At 37.2% G+C, this 27,809-nt stretch overlaps 4 protein-coding genes across 4 annotated transcripts; 2 read left to right on the top strand and 2 right to left on the bottom strand.

The window, feature by feature from the left end:
• The first annotated feature begins 123 nt into the window (after nt 1–123).
• On the top strand, nt 124–10,167 carry LOC137959965 (uncharacterized). The gene is made up of 24 exons (XM_068807401.1): nt 124–364; nt 983–1,037; nt 1,173–1,264; nt 1,350–1,405; nt 1,513–1,588; nt 2,152–2,218; nt 2,891–2,957; nt 3,120–3,186; nt 4,631–4,714; nt 4,837–4,878; nt 5,153–5,308; nt 5,913–5,990; nt 6,152–6,220; nt 6,325–6,390; nt 6,492–6,620; nt 7,055–7,111; nt 7,343–7,432; nt 7,579–7,644; nt 8,292–8,360; nt 8,431–8,535; nt 8,680–8,805; nt 9,410–9,468; nt 9,571–9,607; nt 9,698–10,167. The coding sequence occupies exons 1-24, from the start codon at nt 161–163 to the stop codon at nt 9,860–9,862; spliced, it is 2,082 nt and encodes a 693-aa protein (XP_068663502.1). The 5' UTR covers nt 124–160; the 3' UTR covers nt 9,863–10,167.
• A 333-nt stretch (nt 10,168–10,500) lies between these two features.
• On the top strand, nt 10,501–13,096 carry LOC137960534 (uncharacterized). Its single transcript, XM_068808179.1, has 2 exons — nt 10,501–10,749; nt 12,872–13,096. Exons 1-2 carry the CDS (start codon nt 10,602–10,604, stop codon nt 13,012–13,014), a joined length of 291 nt encoding a protein of 96 aa, XP_068664280.1. The 5' UTR covers nt 10,501–10,601; the 3' UTR covers nt 13,015–13,096.
• Nucleotides 13,097–13,689: 593 nt separating this feature from the next.
• On the bottom strand, nt 13,690–17,411 carry LOC137958897 (probable polygalacturonase). Its single transcript, XM_068806098.1, has 7 exons — nt 17,050–17,411; nt 16,834–16,935; nt 15,822–16,139; nt 15,536–15,656; nt 15,294–15,468; nt 15,098–15,168; nt 13,690–14,606 (listed from the first exon to the last, which is right to left on the bottom strand). The coding sequence occupies exons 2-7, from the start codon at nt 16,849–16,851 to the stop codon at nt 13,888–13,890; spliced, it is 1,422 nt and encodes a 473-aa protein (XP_068662199.1). The 5' UTR covers nt 16,852–16,935; nt 17,050–17,411; the 3' UTR covers nt 13,690–13,887.
• Nucleotides 17,412–21,153: 3,742 nt separating this feature from the next.
• Nucleotides 21,154–26,932, bottom strand: LOC137959075 (pentatricopeptide repeat-containing protein At1g71490). The gene is made up of 6 exons (XM_068806360.1): nt 26,832–26,932; nt 23,275–26,566; nt 23,092–23,135; nt 22,881–22,990; nt 22,178–22,251; nt 21,154–21,425 (listed from the first exon to the last, which is right to left on the bottom strand). Exon 2 carries the CDS (start codon nt 26,230–26,232, stop codon nt 24,004–24,006), a length of 2,229 nt encoding a protein of 742 aa, XP_068662461.1. The 5' UTR covers nt 26,233–26,566; nt 26,832–26,932; the 3' UTR covers nt 21,154–21,425; nt 22,178–22,251; nt 22,881–22,990; nt 23,092–23,135; nt 23,275–24,003.
• Nucleotides 26,933–27,809: the final 877 nt, after the last annotated feature.

Here is a 27,809-nt window from a genome sequence, read left to right as displayed (position 1 = left end):
TGGCCCACGCCCATGATTACAGTACTTTAAGTTCAAATTCGAAGCGACACAATCACGACTGAAAAATGCGCCCAGCGAGGAGCCGAGAACCTTTCTCACTTCTCATTCCCCGCGAACCTTAGACGCGGTCGGGCGGTGAAGAAGAGCGGGAGAGCGGGAAATGGATTTCGACGACGACTGGAACTTCAGCGCTGAAGAACTTGATTCACTCGAGAGAGATGCTCGTCGGAAAATCGAGGAGCGGAAATCTTCTTCTGCCAGCGCGTCTGCCAGCTCTCCCCACAATAGTTCGTTAGAGAATCTCACTTCCCAGGGATTTGAGCAATCTCCGTCGAAAAGGAAGTTAGAATTACGCTCTAGCAAGGTCTGCTCTAGTTATTATATTTTTCGCTTCCGAGCCTCATTTTTTATTTTATTTTTTCATTTACTTGAGTTTCTTTTCGTTTCCCAGTGTTTGTAAATGGTAGTGAAGTTATCATCGTGTGTTTGGTCCTTGTGTTTGGATTTTGCCTTTTATGTCGCTCCTTTCGGTAAAAGTTCAGGTCACTTTTGAATTGGTTTGTTCTTGTAGCGTCCAGTGGAAGTTGTGCTAGAAGTTGCTATACGAGACGATCTGTTATGTTTTCTCTATTTCGGCAATACTAATTGTTACGCTGAAAATGGGTTGTGTTTGTGGTAGCCGAAAATAGTTGTCAAAGACTGGCGTTTCCCGATTGACTCATACACTTATGACTTATTGTCAATTAAATTCTAAATTCTAAATTCTGACAACGTAAGAGAGCAATCTCGGAAGTTACGAAGAAGTATGAAGAAATTTTGTGTGACATCACGCTTTTCACATGTCTAAAGATTCCGTTTCATTTCTTCCCTATGCGACGCTCATATTATTATCGTTCATAGGCTAGTGCTCCTTATCGTATTGCCTTTTGCGTTCCTCAAGTATCTTCTCTGTGGATCTCCTGATTCCGTCCATCCTGAACAGGAACAAGTTTTGTCCAGTTCAGCCTTGCCTATGTCACGGACACTAAGAGAAGTTGGTATATTGCTTTACTAATCTACACATACTTGGAATCTACTCCGGCTTTATTTCTGTTCAAATGCATGCTCGTCTTCCCTTTATGTGTTTTGACACTTCCTTCTTCTTACCCACAACTTATCTGTTTAATGTTAAGAAAATAGTGGTGGGAATGACTTGGCAAAGCTATCTGTCAAGCTTTTTCTTCATGCCAGTGGAAATGTTGCAGCAAAATTCCATTTTCATCCGGTACGTTATCTTAAGATGAGCGAATTCCTCTATGTTTATTTTGTTACTTTTGCTGATTCCCATGATTATTCTTTTACCTCACCAGCTGCTTGTAGAGGCTTGCCACACAATTCCCAAAGCTAGTTGGCATTCTAAGGAAAGGTTTGCTCTGCTTCATTTGAAACCGCGAAGGTTGATGGACTGATTGAAGTTCTCAGGATGCTACTGGTTTTGATCCTTAACTGATGTTTTTAAGGTTGCATACGCAGATTATGGATGTTTCCCTTATCCTCTTTGATTTTTGCTGAAAAAGTCTTCGACAAAGTTAATGGAGCAAAAGTTGAGGTAACACTTCAGTCACAATTTTGACCTTTCCATTTGTGAGTGTGGTATCACTGAGAGATGTTGTGTTTCATTTTCTTTACCTATAAATGCCATCTGAGAGCATAGGGCTTAAAACCAATCAGATTAGGCACATCTTATCTGCATTTTGATCTTACCTACATTGATATGTTCGATTTTCATATGGGATGTGAAATACATGATTTAAAGAAGGATCATACCCAGATCTGTATTGGACAATATATACAGTTCTATAAGTAGATTTTAGATGTTGTCAGATTGAGTATACTGATTTTTGCTTATCTCAAAACCATTTTCTCCCATAAATCCTATTTGGCTTTATCTATATCATATTCGTAATTCTAATTAGAGTGGACCACTATCTCTCTCTCTCTTTCTCTCTATACATACATATATATATATATATATATAACTTTTGAATTATTTCATATTTTCTTGATTCTGAAACTTGTTTTTATGGCATATTCTATTGAGTTTTGTATGTGGCTACTAAATTCATTCTAATTATTACCTTATTAGCTTCTGCTAGTATTTATGTTTGGCAGGTTCAAAAGCTTGATCCTTTAGTAAAATCTGCTCTCATTGCATCCTCAGCTGTCCCAGATCTTCAAGGTTAGGGTTGAACTGTTGTCCTTGCAGTCTATTGGTAGTCGTTTGCTGGTATTATATGGGAGAGTTAGCTATGAAGTTGGTGTGATGATATTAACTGCCTTTCAAGAGAGTGAATAACATAGCCGAAGAAGCTATAATGACAAAGAAACAGCAACATAGTATACCGTACAACTACTCAATGGGATTGGAGTTCCTCTCAGTAAGGTTTGGTTGTGAGCCTCTGCACTTAGTCCAGGAAATAAGTGAGGTCACTAACACTTTCTTACATCCAGGCTTCACTAAATGGACGACAGGCCTGATACATGGACAACATAAATAGTGTCTGAACTAAATGGGCACAGATTAGGCCCACTAGAATAAATACCCTACTCTGATACCATATTAAGGTTGGGTTTAAGTCCAGCCAAAGTTAGGAGGCCTTTTCTTGACTAATAACCTCAAAATTTTCTGACATTAACCTATGTGAAGATATTTCTACTAAAATGAACAATTTTTCCTTGTGTTGCTTATTGCTTATGTTTTGGTGTTGCTGCTGTTAATTAGTTTAGCTGAATGAATACTAATTTGAGCTTGTGTATCTGACTACCAAATAGTGCATCTTGTGAAAATGTTTGTTCACTATAAATTCTTTTGGAATTGATTGTCAATTGCTTACACCAAATATTTTGCCAGATTTATATTCCAGAATCCCAAGTCATATAGAATCAGCACTCCTGCCTTTTCAGCGGGATGGAGTTAGGTACACAATTTATTTATGTTCGGAACAATTTGGATATAATATGGTCTTGAATGATCGTTGATCAAGTTGCTTGTACTGGTTATGGTACTTCATTGTATTGCTAAAACATCTAAATTGTTTTGATTTTGCTGAATGTGACAATATTTTCCATTTCTATTTCAGGTTTGTATTACAGCATGGAGGACGGGCACTCTTAGCTGATGAGATGGGTCTCGGGAAAACTTTACAGGCATATATGTGGCACCTATATGTTTTCCTCTTCTGCACTTGTTATATGTTCTATACACATGGTCATAGAATTACTTCAATTTCATTCTCATATCTCATATCTTGTCAATGTGTAAATTGGAACTTTATAGTGTACATATTTAGTAAATAAATTAATTAATCATTATTAACATTTCACTGTTTGTTGCTTTGCTCCAACTTTTAGAAATGCTAAAACTGAGTTCAACTTATGTCCTTTTGTGTAGACTGTAAGCTCTACCTGTAGATTTCTTGAGGGAAAAAACATTGGCAGCTAATTGTTGGTCCAAATCACAAAGAGTACCAAGTTTACATCAGAGGCGTGAAAACTTTCAAAATGTCATTTTAAGTTCTTTATAAAATGCTCTCACAACCAATGTTGTCAGAATTGGACCATTTATAGACTCTAAAAGGAGGCTGGTGACAGTTTACTCTCACACAATCAGGCAGTTGATGCCGTATGATCTCTCAAGTATGAGTAAAATTAAAAGATTAAAAACTAAAGTTCAGGGAATGGGGAAGCCCCTTCTGGAGGACACGGTGGAGCCTCCTCCCTCTGTCCCTCCCCTGTGGCTTTCTACACACAGGGGAATGAACCCCTGCTCTACCCTCTCCGACTGGAGAAGCTTGTCTGAGCTTCTCGGTTTTTGCTTTTTCAGTTGGTTTTGAAATGCAACAATTGGCTGAGTCATCCTGCTCTTGAGTATCCCTGGTTTTTGGGATTTAAGACCCGAAAAGGACCAGTTTAGCTGAGTCTGGTTCAATTAGCCAGTTTGGTCTAGGTTTATCAATATATTAAATATCTTTATGTGAAAAATAAATCCCTTTCCTGGAACTGTTATATTTTCTCCACTTACTAAATTACCCTTAGTTTTCATTTTTCTGATATACGATGAGACCTTTTTTTTATGAAGAATGAGATACATGACCAGACTTAAAACACTTTTTAAAGCCTATAAAAGGGAATATGGTTAAAACTTGTGACATATCACTTCCTGGATCTCCAAGAGCTTTTCTGTGAGTAGCAATTTCGCAATGTGATAGTTGAGTTCAATTCTTTTTCATTTGAGGTACTTAGATTCCTTCTTCTAGCGATGGGATTTAAAGGTTTCAACTCCTTATTTTTATAATCTCCTCTTTGCTAATTTGGTTGCATCTCTGGTTACATCTTTTATCTGCTCAGTACGTGGACAAGTTTCACAAAATGATTAAGGATTCTTACAGATATAAGATTTTTAGTGGTTGAGTTTTTTTGTTTCTGGAGTATGAATAACATAATTCAATGGTCAGTCTTTTTCCATATCTTGAGTTCGGTATCATTACTGTAATCTTATGATATTCTCAGTAGGCTCAACTAGGTAACTTGGTAGGAAGCATCTGTTTTAGGAGAAGTATAATAAGAAAATGAGTGTTTTTGATAATTGCAGGCAATTGCTTTTGCATCATGTGTTCGAGATTCATGGCCTGTTCTTATTCTCTCTCCATCTTCCTTGCGTTTACATTGGGCCTCTGTAAGCTGCTGCAAGTGATTCTTGTTTAATATTTCCTTTTGTTTTCTGCTTGAAACTGGAGACAATTTTTAATAGAGTTGAACATCATATATGGGGCATTCACTTTTAGCATTTTTCTGTAGACGATTATGGAGTGGCTGCAAATATCACCCATAGATATATTGGTATGTTTCTTCCGGGAGCTTCTTGCAAATTCTGTTTTAATAGTACACCTTATGTTGTTTTTTGCACATCAAGAGTTTCATTTGGTAAAGTGTCATCACTATTTAGTTGATGCTCTGGTTTTTCATATTCAAGCTGGGCCGGTTCCTCCGAAAATGAGAGAAAGCTTTCTAGTCACTGAGGCCAAGAAAAGAATGCTCTGTGCTGAATCATTAAGAGAACTATGACGTCCCCTTATTGTTGAGAAAAGATCTGATTGAGGTGTTCTGGTGACAGGTGGTTTTATCTCAATGGGGTGGATCAAACAGAGAAGGTTTCACAATAGTACATTCAAACACGAAGCATGACATTCATCTTGATGGTTTATTCAACATAATCTCTTATGATGTTGTACCTAAGTTACAAAATACACTTCTGGCTTCAGATTTTAAGGTAAATGCCATGCCAGGAATTTGTCAATTGTGTATAAATTTATCTGATGTTATCTCGTTTGTATTCCATTTTTTATTTTTTTTAGTGCAAACATTTTTTATATATACTGTAAGTTGTGAATGACAGAATTTAACTGCTCTTTTATTCATATTGGAGTAGAATTAAGGTGTTTAAAGTGTTGACAATTTCAAGCTGGAGCCCTTTATTGTGGTCATCTTTGTGATGCCTTCTTTTCTCTTTTTTGAATGTTCTTTCTAACCATTTCTTTCTCTTAGAATTTTTGTAGTTTTTTTCTATTTTGGTTCAGAAATGTGCTAGCTATCTCATGAAGTATGACATATTCTATGCACCCATATCTTTGTCTGGCATTATAGTATTTCTTGTTCAAATTATCAAGATTTAGTTATTTTCCGTCATTTGGACTCAGGTAAAAGAGAGTGTGGGGAAGTTGTAGGTTAGTACTTCAGATCTGTTATGTGGAAATATAGTCTCAAGAATGCTGGTTTCTTTAAGCATATATTTTGTAAACATGAGTAGTTATGAGCTACAAACTCTATAACCTCCTTTATCCACAAATTCAGCTAACATAAACAATAATCTTCAGATTGTAATAGCAGATGAGTCACACTTTTTGAAGAATGCCCAAGCAAAAAGGACAAATGCTTCGCTTCCAGTTCTAAAGGTTTGTTAGCTAACAATGGCAGGTGGCAGCACATTCATAGTGATTATTAGGTCTTTTTTTTGTTAAATTGTCTCTTACTTTGCGGCCAAAACAACGCCTATTTATTTTATATTTTCATCATTATATGGAATATTGAACATTCATGATGGTGTAAATCGTAGAAAGCTCAATATGTGCTTCTGCTGACTGGAACACCTGCGTTGTCTCGACCAATCGAGCTTTTCAAACAGGTAGGCCAATACAGTTAGGAATTTTCTGGTCACTAATTCTAATATTTTTTTGAGCATCTCTTGATGCTTTTTGCTAAACATTCTTTTGATATGTTTCTTTCCAGCTGGAAGCATTGTTTCCTGATGTGTACCGAAACATTCATGATTATGGACGGCGATACTGCAAGGGTGTAAGTTGAATCAAGTTCTTCTCCTCTTGAAGAGTTTCTTTGTTATCATCTTTCCATGTTTTAATTACCTAACTAATTTCAGTTGTTTTCTAATTTTGCAGGGTGTATTTGGACTCTATCAAGGAGCAAGCAATCATGAAGAACTGCACAATTTGATGAAGGCAACTGTGATGATTCGCAGGCTTAAGAAAGATGTTCTCAAAGAACTTCCTGAAAAGCGTAGACAACAGGCAATGTTTGATTAACAGATATTCTGATTGGAAATAATAAGGCCTGCAAAATTCACTAGTAATGTTCGGATATGAAAATTTTCAAAAATAAAAATAAAAATTCAGATATAAAACTTTTGCTTCTTTGGTGATGGAGATGCTTCTCTCATATGTCCTGCCTGAGCAGGTTTTGGGGTGCCTAGCATCAAAGTCTAAGAGCTTCATTGTCATATTATGTCCTTGCCTGAGAGTATAAAGATTATCTAGTGCAAAAAATAAAATTCTACTAAAATAGATATACTGTCAGTATTATCTTCTGTTGCTTCGAATTTCTTGTACTTTCAGGCAACCTGCAGATATGTCACTAGTGCCAGTATGTCAAGAGCTTGCTTTTCTATTAAATTAAGTTGGAATGTGAATTGACAGATATTTATTTGGGTTGTTTAACTTCATAGGTCTTCTTGAGTTTGGATGAGAAGGATATGGTCCAACTCCGTGCTCTATTCCGTGAGGTACTCTTGTTTATCTGTCGTTGAAAATAACCGGTACTGTTGTTTCATAGTAAATCTTATGAATGCTTTATGCAATCTCTCTCTCTCTCTCTCTCTCTCTCTCTCTCTTATCTGTGTTTAGTGTAAATAGGTGTTGACATTTATGACAAAATGGCTGCTGGCCATATGATTGTTGTGAATTTGTGATTTTTAATGTTATCTTGTATCTGATTCTGTTGTTGCAATGTGCAGTTGGAAGTGGTGAAAAAAAAAATTAAAACCTGTCAGTCCCAAGAAGAGATTGACGGACTCAAATTTATGCAAAAGAATCTTATCAATAAGGTTGGCGTACCTCTGATTTGCTTAAAGTTGAATTTCATTACACAACTTCTCCATCACGCTTGTGCATGTTGCAACAGTTACACATTTCCATTTGTTATTTTGATGTTAAGGCTTTGTATCATCTTTTTAACTTTGTTAACCTCCAGATCTATCATGATTCAGCTGAAGCAAAGATTCCAGCAGTTCTAGATTACTTGGCCATGGTCATTGAGGTAACTGAGGGAAATTCAGAAACTCTTTTCGTGTTGATTACTGTTGCTCATGTATCTGTTGAAAATTCTCTGAAGAACCTATCCATGCTGTATATGACATAAATCATTTAATTGTAGGTGCTTTGAATCGATTGTATTTCTTGTAACCTTGTCCGTAGCAAAGTATATAAAGTATGCTGTTTCTTCTCTCCTTCAACTTGGGGTATTAGAAATTACAGAAACCGTAAGGTCATTGTTTAAAATGTTTATTGCTTCCCCTAGAGTTTTTTCTAGTTCTATGATCATATCTGTAATGAGCATTGCACTCAAGGTTCTGCGGGATGGTTCTGCATATATGCACAGCTAAGAGCATAGACAAGTCCTACTTGTCCACTAGATGAAAGGGAGTACTGTTTTTCATTATAATGTATTTGCCTGCAATTGACTCAAAAAACATATGTAGATTTGCCCGTATTTGATTTGACTGTGGAATATATCTAACATTTTAAACAGTGAAAAGCCTAGTCTTTAGGCTTTAGAAATAGTTTGTCTGTTATTCATCTACTTTGTTCCTTGGTTAGTTAAATTTTGTGTCAAAGTAAACTTGATGCTGCACTTTGTGACCTGATTTAGGCAAATACTTTTCTGGCTGACATTCCTGCTGGCAGGCAGGTTGCAAGTTCCTGATATTTGCTCATCATCAGCCAATGCTCAATTCAATACACCAATTTCTTCAGGTAAGATCTAACGTTATTGATCTGTGCTTGCTTTGAGATCAGCATGTCATTATTTTTTATTGCCTTTCAGAAAAAGAAAGTTGGATGTATACGAATAGATGGTTCTACACCACAATCATCAAGACTGACCTTGATAACTGAATTTCAAGAGAAAGATGAGATCAAGGCTGCTGTGGTATTCTTTATAACACCATATCTGTGTTAAGTTCTGTTAATCATTTGCTTGCGAATGATTTTTTCGAAAAGTTGTTTTCTCTAAGAAGCCAAGAGATCTTTACCTATTGGGTCTGCTTTCTTAATGAGCTTGCATATTGTGCAGCTTTCTATCAAAGCAGCGGGTGTTGGGTTAACCTTGACCGCTGCAAGTACAGTCATCTTTGCAGAGTTATCATGGAACCCAGGTGATATCACTCAAGCAGAAGACAGGGCTCATCGGATAGGCCAGGTATGAGAAAAGACGTTTGTGTTTGTGGGGTTTGCAGCATAATATTTCTTCAGCTGAACACTGTACCATACCAGGATCCTGACATCGAGTTCATATTGCTTACTGTCTAGTATTGCCTATATGCCAATACATTTGACTTTGGACCATATTGTACGGTGATAAACTACTGCACTAGTTCTCCCATTTTATATCTGGGACAGTAGAGCAGCTACCTTATTTTCCATCATATACCTCAGACAGTTAAAAACACATAAGACTTACCATCAAGTGCAGAAAAAGATCACCTTTTAATTTGGTTTTTATCCCGTTTGGCACTTAAAAATGCAAAGTGATCTTTTGTTCTGAAGGATTACTGCATTTCTCTTCTTGCAAATTTATGTTTCTGCATTCATGGAATGTTTGAGGACATTAGAGAGCTCAAAATATTTCTATCAAAGAGGCCAAGAACATTGGTCATTCAATAATTTATAGCTTTCTTTCTAAAATTTTGAGCTAAACTATATAATTCTCATTTATTCGAGAATATGAATGTCTTGCATGTTTACACTTGGCTTTATGGTATTCCTACTTTAAAATGCATTAAATAGAGGCTGATACTTTGCAGGTTTTTTCTGTTAATATATACTACTTGCTTGCAAATGATACGGTGGATGACATGCTCTGGTATGGTGAATGTTAAGTTAGCCCTTTGGGGAAAAAAAAGAAAAACTGTATTTCTCTCTTTTCATCAGTTTTAGATTATTTATTGTGCTATGTGCTGTTTAGGGATGTCGTTCAGAACAAGACTGAAAACTTGGGTCAGGTCAGTTGCCCTCTTTATTTCATCTGAATACATCATTTCTCCATTACTCTGCCCACTTCTGATGAACTGTGAATACTTGTGGGTCACTAGATGCTTGATGGCTGTGAAAACACGTTGGAGGTCTCTGCCTCTCAAATGCCAAGCAGTCCAGCAAAGCAGGGAACTCTGGACTCTTTCCTGAAACGTTGCCATGGTTCGACCGATAAAGGAACAGTAAACACTGTACATGAAAAACTGAAAAACCCGAGAATCTGAACCTGTATTTGAACTTGTACGTGTTATTTACAGTCTCCAGCTTTTTTTGTTGTTGTTCAGTTCACGAGGAAAGGTTCCGTTATGTAAAAGCTTTAAGTCATGGCGCTCGGGTTTCTTTGTACTATTTTTGGTCTTTCTGTGGATGCAACTATGAAACTACTTTAACAGGGTATTTCCATTCATTGAGTCAATCTGTGACTCGGTTGAATCAATTTGGATTTGAGGTAAGAGTCTGGTCGGACTTGCGAGTCTTTCCGACTCACCTGATTCAACTTGAAACTTTGTCACCCCGAGTTAGTTTCTGATTCCCATAATAAATACTGGCCAGAAAGAGGAGTCGGTGCCTGTGTTACTATTTACATTTATACGGATATCCGAATCCGATATAGAAGGATTCAAATCCAAAATAGGAATGATATTTAGTATTTACTTTTATACAATTTTAAGGTGATAAGGGTTTGAAATACCATAACTGGTTCCTAAAATGTAAATTGAGGCGTTGTAAACGATTCGGATATTATCAGAATGATATCCGGATCCGGATAAGAATTCGGAATGAAGAAGTCCGGATCCCCCTCGACCCCCAGTCCGTTTCTCCATCTCTCCTCATTCTTTCTGCATTATATAATCGCCTAAATTGCTGCTGCTGATTCCCCATTGCGTTCCATTTCGAGCTTTGAGCTTCTGTTTTAAGGTGTGTTTTCGGAAGGAAGAGACGACATCGTGCGAGTGTGTTACTATGGCATTGAGACGTTTCTTTGGGCTTTCGGATGGGGAGATCATGAGATCAGATGCAAAACCCTGTACGAGGCTCATGAGACACACCGGTGGGATTTTCACTGTGGGCGGTGGCCTCGCGTTTTGGGTTCTCTGCAGGTTGCATTACGGTCAGTACTATCTTCTTCTTCTTCTTCTTCTTCGAGCCTCAACTTCTCTCCTTTAACATCAAGTTTACTTTTTTTTTTTTTTTAATGCTCGTTAGTTTTGGTTTTGCAAGATATGCGCTTCTTTTGGTATTATTTTGGATCTGCATATCAGTTTCTTTGGTTGATATCCGGACAAGTCAGTTGTTCTGCCTTCTCCGACCTCGTGAGCATTTTATTAGTTGGAAATGAGTGTACAAAACTGGATTAGGGCGAGTTTCTTATAGAGGTGGAGGTTAGTTGTGTGAGGACGACAGGTTTTCTACAAACGAAAATAAGAAGTAGAGAAAAAGGTAACTTGAAGAGCAGTATATGAAGCGGGTGAAGACGGGAAGTAACATGAGCAGTTCTCCCAAAAAGTAGCATTTCCAGGAGAACCTTCATAGCTGACAATTTTAACCTCAGCTATCATTTTTAACTGACGAATTCACTTTCATCACTTCTTTTATTATTATTAACATTTTTTTGTATAGCTAGAATTTAATTCATTACTGTTAAAGCTGAACCCGGGACCATCTCAAAATGAAGTTTTTTTTTTAATTCATGTTTAATTTGACTCCAGATTTATCCCAAAAATGACTGGCTGAAGGTGGGAAACTTTTTCTCAACCAATGAACAATTAATGAACAAAAGATATTGTCAAGCCCAGAACAGTGTAGAGCTACTTTCCCACATACAAAAACTTTCATTTCCAAATAATTATCCTCAGAATTGGAGCATTTACAACTATAGTTCAGGTACTTTTCTTGTTACCCACCAACATTTCCCCTCACTGTCTAGGCCTAAACAAGCAACTTGCTTCAAGACTGGATGGACATATATACATGGCCCATAGAGAACACATATAAAGGCCCCAAATAACATAAACAAGGGTTTGGGTTGACTCTGATACTATGTTTGATGTTGGTCAAGTTTCTTCCTAAATCACGAGTTGAAGTGGAGGCATCTTCCCAACTAATAAATATATAATTGCAGTCCCAAACCAATTGGGACTAGTCTTCCGCACACAACCACTCTCACTTCAAACACTGAGCTTGATACATGGAACACATACAACTATAGAAAGGGGGATTTTTTTTTTTTTAACCCACCAACAATTATTTTATAATTGTTTTCTTATGTTTGTTTATAAAAAAACAGACATCATTTGATATGTGATAAATCAGATAAGCACGAAGAAGCACATATTTACAACTCTTTAGTGTTTTGTGCACTCTGCAATAGCTAAAAGTTATAAGGAATTCAGGTCATCGATTGTGAGGAACTTAATATCCATGGTTTATCTGTAATTGAAAGAATTTTATGAATGGTATTTTAGATAAATAGTGAGATTTGTGTCCTTGTGTGCTCCATCTCAGATAGTTTTGTTCTTTAGCTTTTCAATAAAGAGGCTCTACTTCTCTTGCAAACAAATAAACAAGTAATGTTACTTTTCCTACCTTGTCAAATATATCTGCCACTGTTTTCTTAATTATTATTCAGCAACTCACAAGGGCTACTAGAGCAGTGTCAAGTGTTCCTCACATGTGCAGCCTGCTGTGCTATGTCAAGTTCCTTCATATTCGACAGTTAATTTGTTTTGATAGCTAAAAATCTTTCTGAAAGAAGGCAACATTGTCCAGGAAGGCAAAAGATACAATCAGGAGAAGAAAGAAATAGAAGGAAAACAAAAACAAAAAAAAGATGATTAGGCAAAAGCATGACATATCCAGGAAATTAACTAAAAGAAAAAGAAATAATTACAGGTACTGCAGGAGGCAAGGGTCCTCAAAAAGAAAAAAAGGAAGAGAGAAGCAGGAGAGAAGGAGAGGTTTCCCTCCGTCTTTCTATTTGCCATCTTTTTTATGAAAATTCATGGATTGATGAGTTAGGACAATGGAAGGAATATGATCTTCTCAGTTCTAAGATAGTGTTTGGCTTCATCAGATCTATATTCTAGTTTTCATTCTTTAGTTATCTTTTTTTCATTCTATAGGCTAGTCATTTTGGGATGAGCCTTGGACTCAACTTCACAGAGTCACTCTCTAGTTATCAATCACACAAATTGGGTATGCTTTCACTTGAAAACACTTTGTGCTGAATGCAGGTCCTAGAATAACAGTTCCAAGGAGTCTGAGGTGGGCTGCATGTGGGTGTATAACGATGAGCTCAACAACAGCTCTGCTGGTTCGCCTCTTTAGTCCAGAATGTGAGCCCCAGAATATTGCTGCTTATGACAAGCCGAGATGAGTCTGACCAGTTATATTATTTGACATACTGGATAACATTTTCTTTATAAATTACTTTCGTGGGCATTCTATTTAAGCCTTCATCTCTTTGCAAATGGAAGTAATCTGCTGAGTACTTCAATATATATGTCTTATAAATACAATTTACTGGTTTTGCACAGGTATTGTACTAAAGAAGCTACAAGTAAATGTCCTTTTGATTATTCATTGATTTTGTGGCTATGATTAACAAAGCAGATATCTAAAAGAATGACAAACAAGTGTGTTAGTATTTGCGAGTAAATTTCATTTATCACGGCCTGTTTGGTCTCTTGAGGCATCGCCTTGCAAATCCACCAAACTCTTCATGTCAATTCAGCCTAGTTGAATGTCTCTTGATGATCTCAGAATTTTTGCCTTTTGGTGAATTTATTTCAACAGGAGGATCTGTGAAACGAGATGCATCATGTCAAGCACAAATAGAAGTTTTCTCCTGTATCGGTTGAAGCTCCTTTGTAATCCTTTGTTTTTTTTAATTTAATTTATCAACCCTAGTTTGGCACCACAACCATGCAAGCCTAGACCTGATCAGCAAATAACATTCTCATCAAAGGGTAGTTTGGAACCATCACTCATCACTACAACAATCCTTATGAAAAAAATAAAACTGAAAAAGAATGAATTTTGTCAACATAGATGCTGTTCTCAAAATCTGGTAATCCACTCAATTATTTGTTGTTTACACACAGGCGTACAAAATCAAAGAACATGTTTTGAATCACAAACCCAATTTGCAACTTTTCTGTCAGCAGAGCACTTCCCCATTTGTGGAAGATCTTTGAGCTTCTGTTATATGGATGAAAGAAGGTATATGTATCAGATGTCATTCCCAGGTTTATTTCCACCATTGCAGAGCATGATACACTGTTGTCATCTTCGTTGTGGCACTAACCAACTGGTTTCCTCGAGAGAGATCAGGATTCGGTGCGAAACAAACTGAATAGTCCTGCATTCTTTCTCTGATAGGCTCACAAGGCTCAGGAGTCACCTCGTCAGAATATCCTTGAATCAGGGAACATTTCCATGGGTGTTTAGAAGTTACACTGAGTGAGATGTTGGAAAAGCAAATGTCCTGAAATACATCCTCTTCAATACCTTCTAAGATGCCAGCAACTCTGATATTGCTCCCACTGACATCTTTGAATGTGATCCTGTTTATGGTCGGCAGAGCAGTTGGATCATACTTATCATCTGGATGGTCACCGTAGTGGCTACTGAACCTGAAGGCTATGTCGACATTCTCCATAGTCACGTCCGAGATAGAAATGTTCTGGATATAACCTCCCCTTCCTGGAGATGTCTTTAATCTAACACCTGTTTTTGAATTGAAGAGACGGAGACCCTCCACCTGAACATCCGATATCCCACCCGACATTTCGCTGCCAAGGGCGATTCCTGCACTTGTTCTAGTCTCTCCAATGAGGCGACGAATTATAATGTTTGAGCTTGGACGGGAGTATGCTATTCCATACTGATCCCAACCGCTTTTAATGGAGATCAGATCATCACCAGTTCGAATATAACAATCTATGATGCAGACATCATCAGATGAGTCTGATAACATTCACAAGGCAGAATCAGAAGCATATACACATTTAGCCCATTGAAACTAATTTAGCAGGGAACTGAGAAGGGACAACAACTTCTGAAACATAGAAATCAGGAGTTATAGTAGAAGGTAAGGAGAAAAAAAGGTATCGATTGCAGTTGCTCTATAGCAACTACAGACAGCACCAGTTTCCTGTAAGAAATGGATCTAAGAAATGCAAAGCCATCCATTGTCTTCTCATATGGTTAAGTATATAGCTTCTATTTCCAAAACTAACAGTGCAATGTCTTTAACTATAATTTCCTTCATGCCCTTCAAAAAAAAAAAAAAAAAAACCTGGACTTTTTCTTTGGGGTGGGTTCAGGGGAAGTGGTTAGCAATGGAAATATAATTTGTTGTCCGAAATCGATTCTCTTCTTTTAAGAAACAGATATTTCAAATAAGATAAAAGTATAAACTCTATACAAATGGAACTAGTTATAAATTGGGTTTTCACCTGGATCGATCCCATCTGTGTTTGGTGAAGTAAGAGGAGCAAGGATTGTGACATCATTGATATGGACATGGCTGTTCATCCAGCAAAAACAGTCTCAACTCTCTTCCCTAACACATAAAACTCCACTTGGACATTGATTAACAAAAGCTGAATGCAACAAGGAGGAGAAAGGCAATAATCCTTTGAAAGGACAAACCTGCAGTATACGGGGTGGATGGTCCAAAATGGTGAGTTTATAAAGGTTAAGTTTGCAATAACCACTCCGGTGGAGTGCATCAACTCGACAAGATGAGGCCGAGTGTGGTCTAGTGTGCCATTTCTGAACTTTTCCCACCAAACACTTCCTTGACCATCAATCGTCCCATTATTACCTGAAAGTATGCAACAGTTACAAACAATTCCATGATTGGTTTAACTTAAAACAACATAGATACAAACCTGTTATTATTACATCTGTGAGGTTGTGTCCATAAATGAGGCTTTGATGCCTTTGGCCAGGCAGCTCCCTACCACGGCCATAGGATGGCAATGGATCTATTAATGGCCAATCTTCAGGCTCCTAAAACCAAACATCAATCAGCTAATTAATTTCATTTCACATGGACTAATAATGCTATTGTTGTGAATATGTCATGGTAACATATTCGATCAAAAACCTGAATACAAGTAACTAAGGAAACTGGTTCTATAATTAAGAAACAATTAAAACATCTGGGTAACTCACAGTTGATCCAAGAATTACAGCATTTTCATCCAGCACCAAGGATAGATGGCTGATGAGATTGAAGCTTCCTGTTAACCATTTCCCAGCAGGCACAAAAAGCTGCGCCCCACCCTTGTCGGCAAAAGAATTTAGATAAAACATGGCATTATGAAAAGCTTTTGTGTTGAGGGTCACCCCATCTCCAACAGCACCAAATTCTGTTATTGTGACACTATGAGGACGAAATGCCCTTGCTTGTGGATCTTTGCAATTGAGGCCGCCACTGGCTGCCCATAGAGCATCACTGACTGTTGCCAGGATAAGTAGCACTTCCAGAAGCTGAAAATGAAAAGATTAGCATTGAATTAGTAGTCATCTGTTGGTATATATAGATTTATACATGGAAAGAATCCAGAGAAGGATTGGAAATCTCCTTCATTCCTGTCTCGATATTTTTTTCCTGCTAAATTGTTCTAGTTCTGACTGAAATTTTTGCTGGTATTAGCAATGTGAAATTAAATAAACCGGTGTAGCTGAATCGAAGGGAGAAAAAACAGTCCGTAAGATACACCGAAATTGCCATAAATTGGACAACCTACTAAATCAAGAACATTTAATTGTAAATCTGACCAAACTGATTTCTCAAACTCAAAAGTATAACCACATTTCATAAGTAAAATACAAAGAAACAAGGAAACAGAGATAAGAAGCATTATTCCAAGAGGGGTGTCACCACTCCAAAGCAGATAAAGTGTGGAAAGAGAGAGAGAGAGAGAGAGACCCAATAAAATATTTCGCTGCAGATCTTATCATTACTCATTACCCTCTTCCCCGTTTTTCCTTTTCACTGAAAAAGAGCTGCACAGATAACAGATTTGACGACTAAACACAGCAGAATCACAGACCAGCAAACGGTAAGTGCTGCGCCGAATCCAAGTACACGCCTCCTAGCTCAGATGTTTGCAATTGAACTACGGTTCTAAACAAAACAGAGATTTCGAGAGCACATAACTGAACCATTTAGACCACTTACTTTTACAGATCTCCTCATATGACTAAGATCAATTGTTCTTCCGCTTTCGCCCGTGAATTGAAGCTTCCAACAAGTTGCAACCCGCAGACGATCTCTACACTCCTGATCGAAAATGGCAAAACCCCAACAAACCCATTCAAGAACTTTGTTTAGTACTGAGAAAAATCACCAGCAAAACGCAAGTTTGATTAGATGGGTGTCTTTGAGAGCCATCACCGAAGAAAATCATGACAGTGACCGTTACTGCCCGCCAAAACAAAAACATTCCTGGCCCAAAACAGGACACCTGTATTCTCCTTTCAACTTGTGCTAAGAGCTCTGCCCAGAACGGAGGGAACCCAGAAAAAGCCTTTGCAACTGAAGCTCAAAACTCAATTGAAATCAAAAGGAAGAAGAAACCCCTCCTCCAGGAGCAGGGTTGCTGATTATGCCGCTTTTAGAGTCCCTCCACTGCCCCAAAAGAGATACACAGATGATGGCTGTGCTAACTACATTCTGATAATCCAGGTGCATGGTGGCAGCTCATGCAAGAATCTGGTGTGGGTTTAGTTGGAAAATCCGTCAAACAAAGCTGAACCTGGCAGTTGAAAATTCAACCATTTAAATTATTAAACTGGAAAATAAAATTAAACAACATAAATAACAGAACCAACAAAAAAAATAAAATAAAAAATACTTCAATACCATTCAAGAAGACCACCACCACCACCACACACAGACACCTCGTATTTTGACCAGATACTGAAAAGGGATGTAAAATGACAGAACTGCCCTTCTCATTTTGAGCCCGTCATCTTAGACAAGAAATTTCTGTCTCCTCTTTAATAAGCCAACTCTGAAAAAAAAAAAAAAATTGTCTCCTCATCTCCTGTTAAATTCCCACTTTTGTAAGTTTGATTCTGCAAATGTTCAGACATGGGTCCTCAGAAGTAAACGTTTGCCCGTTTGATTCAATCATGAGAGGTAAAATGACTATTTCATCCTATCATGTTGAACCATATTACAGGGTTAAAAACTAGGAGCAATGAATGAAGATGATTAGTGTTCTTCCTATGTCACTTCAGCTTTTATTAACCCTAATAATCAGGAACATTCTTTTTTCCTTTAATCATGGAAGCATGTCACATTTCACAAATGTCCACAAAATTATTTATTTGTAGATTCTTCAACCAAAACAGGGTTGTGAGTATATTAATATATCATATCAAATTTTAGTGTTTCCGATATAATTTGTATTGAATGCGCCTTGAACCCATCTGTTTGTCCTTGTGATTTTGCCCAGATCTTTGCCTCAGTTTAATTCTTTTGGTTTGGTTTTGGTTAAAAGTGGGAGACAGGAGGAGAGAAAGGACAAGAGAAATACAGGAACTAAAAAAGAAAAAAGAAACAGTTTCTGTGATTTGGGATCCTATGCATATCTCCATTCTTTCCCTTCCAGCCAGGGAGTTTAGGTCCCAAAAGAAAATTAAAATAGACAACCATCTGTCCTTCTCACCTTCTTTCTCACTCATTGTGGGTCTCCCCCCCCTTCCCCCTTTATTGATTAAATGTTAAGGACAGATTTGCTTGACCCAGGATCCTGGGCACCATTGGAGCCGTCACTCCTGTAAATAAGACCCTTATTCTCGCTTAGTCACCTAAGAACAGACAAACTTATCTTTATAATATGTCCCGTGAATATGATCCTTTCACCTCTGGTCTCATGAGCGAATCTTATTTACTGTAAGACTAAAGGTTTCCTTCACAGGACCAATGAGAGAAACGGATTAGAAAGAGTGAGAAGCAGGCTTGATGAAGCTTGCTTGCCATGGAGGTTTTTTACAGATTTCTTGTCTGCCAAACCTTTCATGTGAGAGTGATAAATACTCTCTTCTCTGTATATGACCCACAAGAAATAACGCTTTGAAGTACCCTTCATGGCTTTCTCTCTCATAAACCTCCGTTACATTCCCTTCTCTCATCATCAACCAGCTTTTCTTTGTCTTCTTCTTCTTCTTCTTTCTTTATGGAAATATACCAGGCTAATACTCCATCAATCATGTGAGATTGTACACCAAAATATCATTATTAAAATACCAAAACCTTGTGAGACTTTCACTTAGGAGTGAAGGTTAGATAAGGACAGCTAGCATCTCTACTCTTTTATGACAAAAAAATTGATCCTTGCTTGAATCTTGATGAGTGGTGTCCAGTTAAATAATGCCATATGTATGTTAACAATTTCCCACTTAAATATATATTTAGTTATCAAACTACAATAAATCTAGATTAGCTGAATAGTTTAGCTGACCCGAAATATGACATAAATACATACATTTTCTTTCGGTATTTTAATTGTATCATGCTCGGTGTCGAACTTCGGTATTTGATTCTTAACTCTTTTATTATATAAGTTTACAAGATTACAAGTTATTTAATCGTTGTTATTTGTGTTCCTACATTCGGTCTTCGGTTTGACATTGCTGAACTTAAAATTTCATTATTTTGAGTTTTTTTTTTGTCAAAATTAGAGGTAACTATCAAATTTTATAACAAATATACTCAAATAGTTTGAGTGATATTATAAGGATATATGTAAGTTGTAGAGGGTTTGGAAGGTATGAACCATGTTTCAAATAATTCATGACCCACTTTGGATTTTTAACTTTACCTAACACTTTTCATTTTCTTTTGCTTTAAACAAAGTTGTAACATGTTCTAATTCTTTCAAGTAAGAAGGTTACATTATCATTAGATGCCTAGATCATGGACCAAAATGTCTCATTAGAACATGAATATCATTAGATGCCTAGATCAATGGAGCATCTTTTTAGGCACACTTTGCTATTAAGACAAGGTGAAGAGTGAGATCATTGTTAAACACTTATATGTTGTTTTATACTCGAGCACTATGGTAATTAAGTATGTTATGGTAGGTTGCATCCCTGTAGTGGTTGAGCATTTGCTCTTCTAAATGAACTATTTGTTACACTAATTTTGATTAGGGTGGTAAAACTTGATTTAACGTGTTAATAAGGCTGAGTATTTGATTTGATAATAGGTTCAACTTCATCTAATTTGTGTGAGAAATGGGTTTAGATGTCACTTGTTTTCTTAAACTAGGAAAATATGTTAGAGAATCATGCAAAGTTACAAAAAAATCATTAATCCGAATGTCTTCATTTGATCTATTTTTTTTCAATATGTGAATGAATTTTAGTAATTACACTACTTTAGATTGTACTTTGAAAACAATGTTTTAACTTGACTTTTAAATATAACTTGTTTCTAAAAAAAAATTGTTAGAAAACCTGTTTATTTGGACAAGTTCATATATCACTAAGGGTAGCACTGAGCCAAACCGCGAGCCACTCCAATCTAGAGAAAGTTCGGTTAAGTTCAATGCTTTTTCCAAGTTCAAGCACATGAAACTTGGAATAAGGCACATTAAGTATAACAAACATAACTCAAAAATTTTCAACCTCAGCTTGTCAACTCATTACCATATATTTTTTTATGAAAATAACCTAATTGCTCTCTTCAGTGCTCTCTTTAGTTTGTGAATGATTGCTCTTATTTTCCTCGAATTTCAAAGACAATTGGTAGTTCAACTCTTCTAAGTCCCTTAACATCTAAAGCTACTGCTTGTCAATGGAATAAATGCTATTGATGGAAAAATCTTGATCTTTCTATTATGTCTATTAAGTTGGCTACTATACATACCGTTGTGAAGTCCTTTAACTCCTTTACAATAGCATATAATTCATTTATACATAACTCATCACCAAATTCTCCCTATTCATGTTTGTAATTTTTTTTTTTTTGTAGTTCTAAATGTATATCGACGTCTATCCCACCTTAAACTCAAACTTGAACTTATTTCAAACTTTCAAGCTTGAGATCAATTTAAGGCTTGAGGCTGAACTCAAACTCGAACTCGAACTTAAAATCTTCAAGGTTAAGGCAAACACAAACCTACATATGTTTGAACTTGACTTGACTCGATGCCACCCCTACATATCACATTGTGTATTTCACCCTAAATAAAAATTTTAATTATGCAAATAAGTTTTCATAACCTTTCCATGCTTAATACTCAGCAAATTAAGGATTGATTTGTTGTTATGTATCATATCAAACATCAATTACCAAACAAAAACTATCCGACCTTCACCTCTCTAGAGAGAGAAGCAAACTCGTTTGAAAGGAAATAGAAGTTGAACTGAAGTGTAGTCAGCTTTGATTGCACTTAACATTTTTTCTTAGAAAAATTTAATAATAAGAATGTCATTTACTTTATTATATTTACAATAATGTTATAATCTTTGTTTTATTATAAAAATAAAAATAAAAATAAAAACTCTAAATAAACATCAATCATAAGTACATATGATCAGGCAAAAGAAGGTCCAAAACACACCCAAGAAATTTGCAAAATGACACTCACATAATTAATGTTCTGCAACCCAGGTGGTCAGGCTGCCTGAAATCGGTTTGAGTTGCCCAAAGTCCAAAAGTCGAACTCAATACGTTTACAGAGGACAAGTCCAGACCCCTACACTCAATCTGACCTCCTTAGTGAACGAGTTGTCCTAACTGAATCACAAATCAACCTGCCGAGTCATAAAACCATGCACATAATTACTAATTCTCCCTGCATTAAAGCTGAATATAAGTTAAGCAAATAAATGAAGGTCTTAAACTGTTTTATTTATTTTAACAGAAAATGGAATCAAAACAAAAGACAAACTTGTAAGTGACGTTTCTATGAGGTCCACCTCAAGTTCATGTGCTATAGTCTTATCTCGCCTGAGCTGCCATTATTATGCACTTCTCAGATGTTCTATTGACATGTTTAAGTGAGTACCCAAAAGCGCACACAAATCATCCCAGAGGGAAGAAGAAAATTGATTAGCAACCTGCAGTTCCCTAAAAAAAATCAAAACCTAGTTCCACATTTTCACAAATGGAAGTTCCCTCATCGAGTTAATGAAATTAAACCCCTACCCTGTTCACCTGCATACAAAAGCATGACCTCCCTTGAAACCCAGAAACAGAATATGCTCGATCTTGAACCAGGCAATGACATCTGTCCATTATAAAGGGCCTTTCCTTTCACCCTTTATCACATCCTAACATGCTTCATCCATTTGCTGAAAGCTTCGGCCACATTCCATTGCCATAAAAGACTTCTCTCAAGAAGTGAGGTACTTCGTCAGCAGAATGAAATTGGAGTTGGAGAAAAATGAAAAAATGGGTAATGGGGCATCAGCCCATTGAACAGTTTCATGAAATAAAAAAGGCCCAACACCAACATGTTTTAAATATAAAGCAATAATCAACTATATTAGCTACAATTAACTACCGGCATTCCTGGTGTGCCGACCCTCTATCCCGGCTGCAGCAGTAGAAATTTGCAGCTTAACAAAGCCACAGCTCCTGCAGCATAGATGAAATCAGTAAATCCTAATGTCAAGGAAAGAAGGTTCGAGTCCAGCAGGCCTTGGCTGCAGAAATTATGAATGTCATTCACTACACGGTATTTATCGTAATACCTTTGTTACATTCTATCTTAAGGAATTTGAATAAAATAAGAAAACCTTAAAATAAACATCGGTTATGATTACATAGGATACAAAATAAATTTAGTAGAAGAAGAAATGAAATTTGGGTCATTCAAAATATATAAGTCAAATTAAAAAAGGGTACATCTTAATTATATGGACTTAGGACCATAGTCTTGTGTGTGTGTACTTATAGACAACAAGCAAGAATTGTCATAATAATAGTCATCCAACAGAAAAAAACATAAACGACAAATGAAAATCTTATGAAGGCTACTGACTTCCATGCTTCACTACAATGTTCTTTTGCTCCTCTTCAAGCAAATCAAATTTGCTTTAATTCAAAGAAAATTTTAGGGGCTGTATCTAACAGGCTCCATTGGCCTGTTATTCAACCATACAACATACCACACAAAATGATATGTACATGGCTATCATCAGATTCTTTTAGACGTCCATTACTTTTTTCCTACACTACATGCCATAACAACTAATAAAACTCACCGTCTTAAAAATATCTCAAAGGGCCAGGCAGGACCTTTTCAATCTTGGCACTCACTTTTGCTGATAAGCCAAACAGCAAGCTACCCTTTGAGCTTCTCAGCCTCCAACACCTAGGAGCATGCCATAAGCCAAGTCAAGGAACAGACATTATTACTATAAAATTACAAAATATTCAGGAAAACATACAAAGAAAAAGACATCCAAACAGCACCTTCTCCTCTTGACTGCTTTAATTTTGCCCCTACTTGGCAGTTGCTGCAGTAGACAGATAAATAAATAACCATAACCCCATATAAAATATATGAACTGAAAACCAATTTACCCATATAAAAAGAAAAGAGACTGAGAGAGAGAAGACAGGAGGGGGCAAGTGGAGGAAGAAGGGTGAAACTACCTGCATCCTGTATGTGGTGACAGGAAAGAGCAACCTTCCAGCAGATGGAAGCTCCTCGTGATAGAGAAGATGATGGAAGCAGCAACGTTTTCTTACGAGACAGAGAAAGTAACGAGAGAACCTGATAAGATTTTCTCCTTTTTTTTTCTTTCTTTTCTCCCTAAATCCCTATCTTAACAGAATGAAAAGCCCAAAAATATGCAAAAAAAGAAAAAAGACTTTCACTCTTTCTTTTCTCTTCCACTGTCAAACCAAACAAGAGAAACTGCCTTTCTCTTTAATTTCTTTTCTTTTCTCTACTCTTTTTCTCAAATAAAACAGGCTCTAACGGTCACCAATGTGTGAAACAAGTTCTAATATTAGCTCTAGTAAATATAAATCATCCAGCGGTCTGTGCCTCCAATGTCAAGTCCTCTGTAGATAAATAATCATCATCACTCATGTGCTTAACCAATCCCTCCAATTTCAAACGAACCTCTATCTCAAACAAAACGGGTCCTAACGGTCACCAATGAGTGAAACAAGTTCTAATATTAGCTCTAGTAAATATAAATCATCCCGTGGTCTGTGCCACCAATGTCAAGTCCTCTGTAGATAAATAAATCATCATCACTCATGTGCTTACCCCAACTCCTCTAATAATAAATGAACCTATATCTCAAACAAAACAAGCCCTAACGGTCACCAATGAGTGAAACAAGTTCTAATATTAGCTCTAGTAAATATAAATCATCCCACGGTTTGTGCCTCCAATGTCAAGTCCTCTGTAGATAAATAATCATCATCACTCATGTGCTTACCCAACTCCTCTAATAGTAAATAAACCTCTACAGCCCGAGCATTTGTTGAATCACCCACTAAGAAAGGATGGTACTCATTTCCAACACCTACCCAAGTGCAACCAGGGTCTTTTCTAAGACCCAAATCCCTCATGCAAATCCTCACCTCCGCTAACTTGCTCCAATGCCCTGCCGCTGCATACATGTTAGCAATCAACACATAATAACCAGGATTTTGAGGCCTTATCTCTAATAATTTCTGTGCTGCCCATGCGCCTATTTCCATGTTTCTGTGTATCTGACAAGCTCCAATCAGTGTGGCCCACATGGCTGGACTTGGCTGAAATGGCATTCTCAAGAGGATCTCCTCTGCCTTCTTCAACAGGCCAGCCCTCCCATATAGATCCACCATGCAAGCATAATGTTCCAGCCTGGGTTTCACTTCATATAAACTGACCATCTTTTCAAAAATCATTCGGCCACAAGTAACTAGTCCTGAGTGACTGCAAGCAGAAAGTACAGCCACTATGGTTATATGATCGGGTTTTATCCTAAGTTTGATCATCTCATTAAACAGTTTTAGTGCAATTTGTCCTTTCCCCTGCACTCCATACCCTGCAATTAAAGAAGTATAAGTTACTTTGTCTCGCTCAGCCATTGAATCAAAGACCCTTTGGGCTTCAAAAATTCGTCCAGATTTTGAGTACATATCCACTAGAGCATTCCAAATTAAAAGGTATTCCTCGAAATTGTGTTTTGTTATATAGCAGTGTAATTCTTTTCCATGTTGGAGATTAGCAATGCGTGCACACAAGGGAAGAATACTTGCTATTGTCACATAATTTGGAAGGAACCCTGAGGAGATCATCTCTCTGAATACAAATGATGCTTCTTCAGACCAATCCAAATTGGCGTACCCTGAGATCATGCAATTCCAAGTGACTACATTTTGTGCCCCCACAAGACAAAACAAAACAAAGGCCTGACTAAGGTGCTTACACTGACAATACATGGTGATTAAGGCATTCTTAACACTCTCTTCCCCGACACAACCTCTTCGAACTGCCAATCCATGAATCTCTTTCCCATTTTTAATTGATCCAGTACGGGCAGATACTGTCAAGCCTATAACCATGGCAACAGAATCTAGAAATCCTCCAGTGGCAGTCATATGAGAGATCAATTTGAGAGCCTCCGCATAATTACCTGTTTGCACATTGCCTCCAGCAATGGTATTCCATGTGACTGAGTTCATCTCGGCACCACTCTCTTGCATCCGTTCAAACAGCTTAAATGCCTCATCCCACTGTCCCTTAGATGCATAACCTGAAATTATAGTATTCCAGGACACCACATCTCTTTCTGGCATACTCTCAAAGAGGCTCTGTGCTTCGCCAAGCAAACCCCACTTCACATACATTCCAATCACTGCATTCTGCACAAACACGTTCCATCCAAGCCCACTTGAACTCACACTCCTGAGAACCTCTCTTCCAAAGTCTAAGTCAACTTCATCACCACAAGCCTTTAGAACAGATGGGTAGGTGAAACTATCAGGTTTCACACCTCTCTTGACCATTTGCTTGTAGGTCAAAAGAGCTTCCCTGCAAATCCCATGCCTCACATAGGCTGAAATCAGGAAATTCCACGGTAAAACATTTATTGAATTTGAGTTCTCAACTATGGCATGAGCAGCACTGAGATGACCAACCACTAAATAGAAGTTAACAAGCTTAGGAATCAATAATGGGTCATTTTCAAAACCCAAAGAGAGAATAAGGGCATGAAGTTGTTTGCCCTGTGAAAGCGAATCGAGCTTGGTGCAGCATACAAGGAGGGAGAAAAGGGGGTTTAATGCACAAAAGGAAGAGAAGGAAGGGTGGTGCTGGAGGATAGAGAAAGCCTTGAAGGCCTCTGATAATTGGTTTTGGTAAGAGTGGTTTTTTATGGATAAGAGAAGAGAATCTATAGAAGATTCGAGAGGAGTTCTAGTCAGAGAATGTGAGGGCATAATAAGCGATTTTACCGGAGGATCTGTGGCCTCTTCTGAATCTAGCATAGCATGACTGGGACATGTTTGAAGATTGCTTTGAGGGGGAGTAAGGAGCTTTTTCCAGTTGTCTGGAATGTGTTTATGGAGGAGGTAAAGCCTTCTAGACTGGAGGTGCAGCGAGTACATCAAACATGCAGCAAAATATTCGGGCCTTTTTGCAGCTCATCCGGAAATGATTTTCATAGGGCCATATTGCTTCACTCTGTCAAAAGAATTGGAGCTGTTCGAGAGTATCAGTAGCAACTCATAAAGCTAACATACCTAAAAGACCATACACTGAAATGCCACAGGCAGGGCTGCAATTTGCAAGATGACTAATAAAAGTATAATGCAAATTTTCTCAGTAGGAAGGATCTAGGCGATGTGCCAATATCCATTAACTCTGTCTTTCACATTGACTAAATTGTTGCAGAAGATCAACTCCTCATTTCACTTAGCAACTGACATTAAAAAAAGTTGTCTGCAAAATAAAGTTAGATGCTAATAAGAACAATACTAGTTCAAAATGAGTACGAATTACAGCAAACATCTAACAGAATTGAAAACAAATTTAAAAAAAAAAAAAATTTCCGTGAATTTAGAACTCTGCAGAACTTTCTTAGAATAAAATTCCTCTAGTGCCACCAGGGGAAAAGAAAAAAAAGAGTCAGAAAGAGACACTGCGAGGAAGATAAAGACCAGAAACGAATGCGGTAAGAGAAGCAAACGGAGAGACGAAACCTTACCTGTTCAAGTGCAAATGACCAGCAAAGGAGACCAATTACTAAGTTCGGGGCGGGAGGGAGTTTGAATGTCGTAGAAGAATTTATATGAAAATCCTCGAAGAGGGAAGAGGAAACCGCATCAGAGCGGGAATTGGGAGGAGTAGAATCAATTTTGGATTTTATATCCATCGCATTCTTAAAACTTGACTGCCGTATAATCTCACTTAATTATTCTTACTCTTCTAATTTCTGGTAATTGTTGTCATTTGTTATTAATTAATAGTTTCAAATTAAAAAAAAAAAAAAAAGGGAAGGGGAGCCCCTTCCGTTTCCCTAGGGGTGGCATTGAACTGAGTTGAGCCCGAACCTGCCTATGTTCGAGTCGATCTTGATTTAAATATTTCAAATTCGAGCTCGAGCCGAGTCTAGGTTCAAGCCTAAAATTGTTATCGAACTCGAGCCTAATAATTTTAACTGAACTCGAGCCGAGAGCTCTCCAACATATATTTAAAACTTTTCAAAAAATACATGTTAAATAAATTGTATATAAAATTATGTATATATATTACATAAAAATTGGAAATGACATCTACTTAAAATTGGGCATAAGGGTGACATCGAATCTAGCTGAGTCCAAACCTTGTTCAAGCCGAGCTTGATTTTAATATTTTGAACTCGAGCTCGAGTCGACCCTAGCCTCGAACCTAAAATTGTAATCTAACTCGAGCCTAATAACTTTAACCAAGATCAACTGAGATCCCGAGTTCGAGCTTAACCTACATTTAATACTCAAAATAAAATATATGTGCAAATAAATTATATATAAAATTATACATACATTTTAAAAAAAGAATGATAGGGGAGGTTTAGGATTGAATTTCAATAATGGATTAAAACACACCAATATTAATTTTTTTTACTCCAAATGTTGTCTAGCTTGTTTTGGAATTTTTGAATCTGGCCATAAATTTACTATGGCCTCCTTAATGCCCCTAGTTG

This window comes from Aristolochia californica, unplaced genomic scaffold, assembly GCF_029961685.1.
Source record: "Aristolochia californica isolate CCGP_79_NKW_82.1479 unplaced genomic scaffold, dmAriCali1.0.hap1 SCAF_3, whole genome shotgun sequence".
Classification (NCBI taxonomy): Eukaryota; Viridiplantae; Streptophyta; class Magnoliopsida; order Piperales; family Aristolochiaceae; genus Aristolochia; species Aristolochia californica.
The sequence above is the reverse complement of the archived record's forward strand: the minus strand, read 5'-3'. Positions and strand labels throughout refer to the sequence as shown.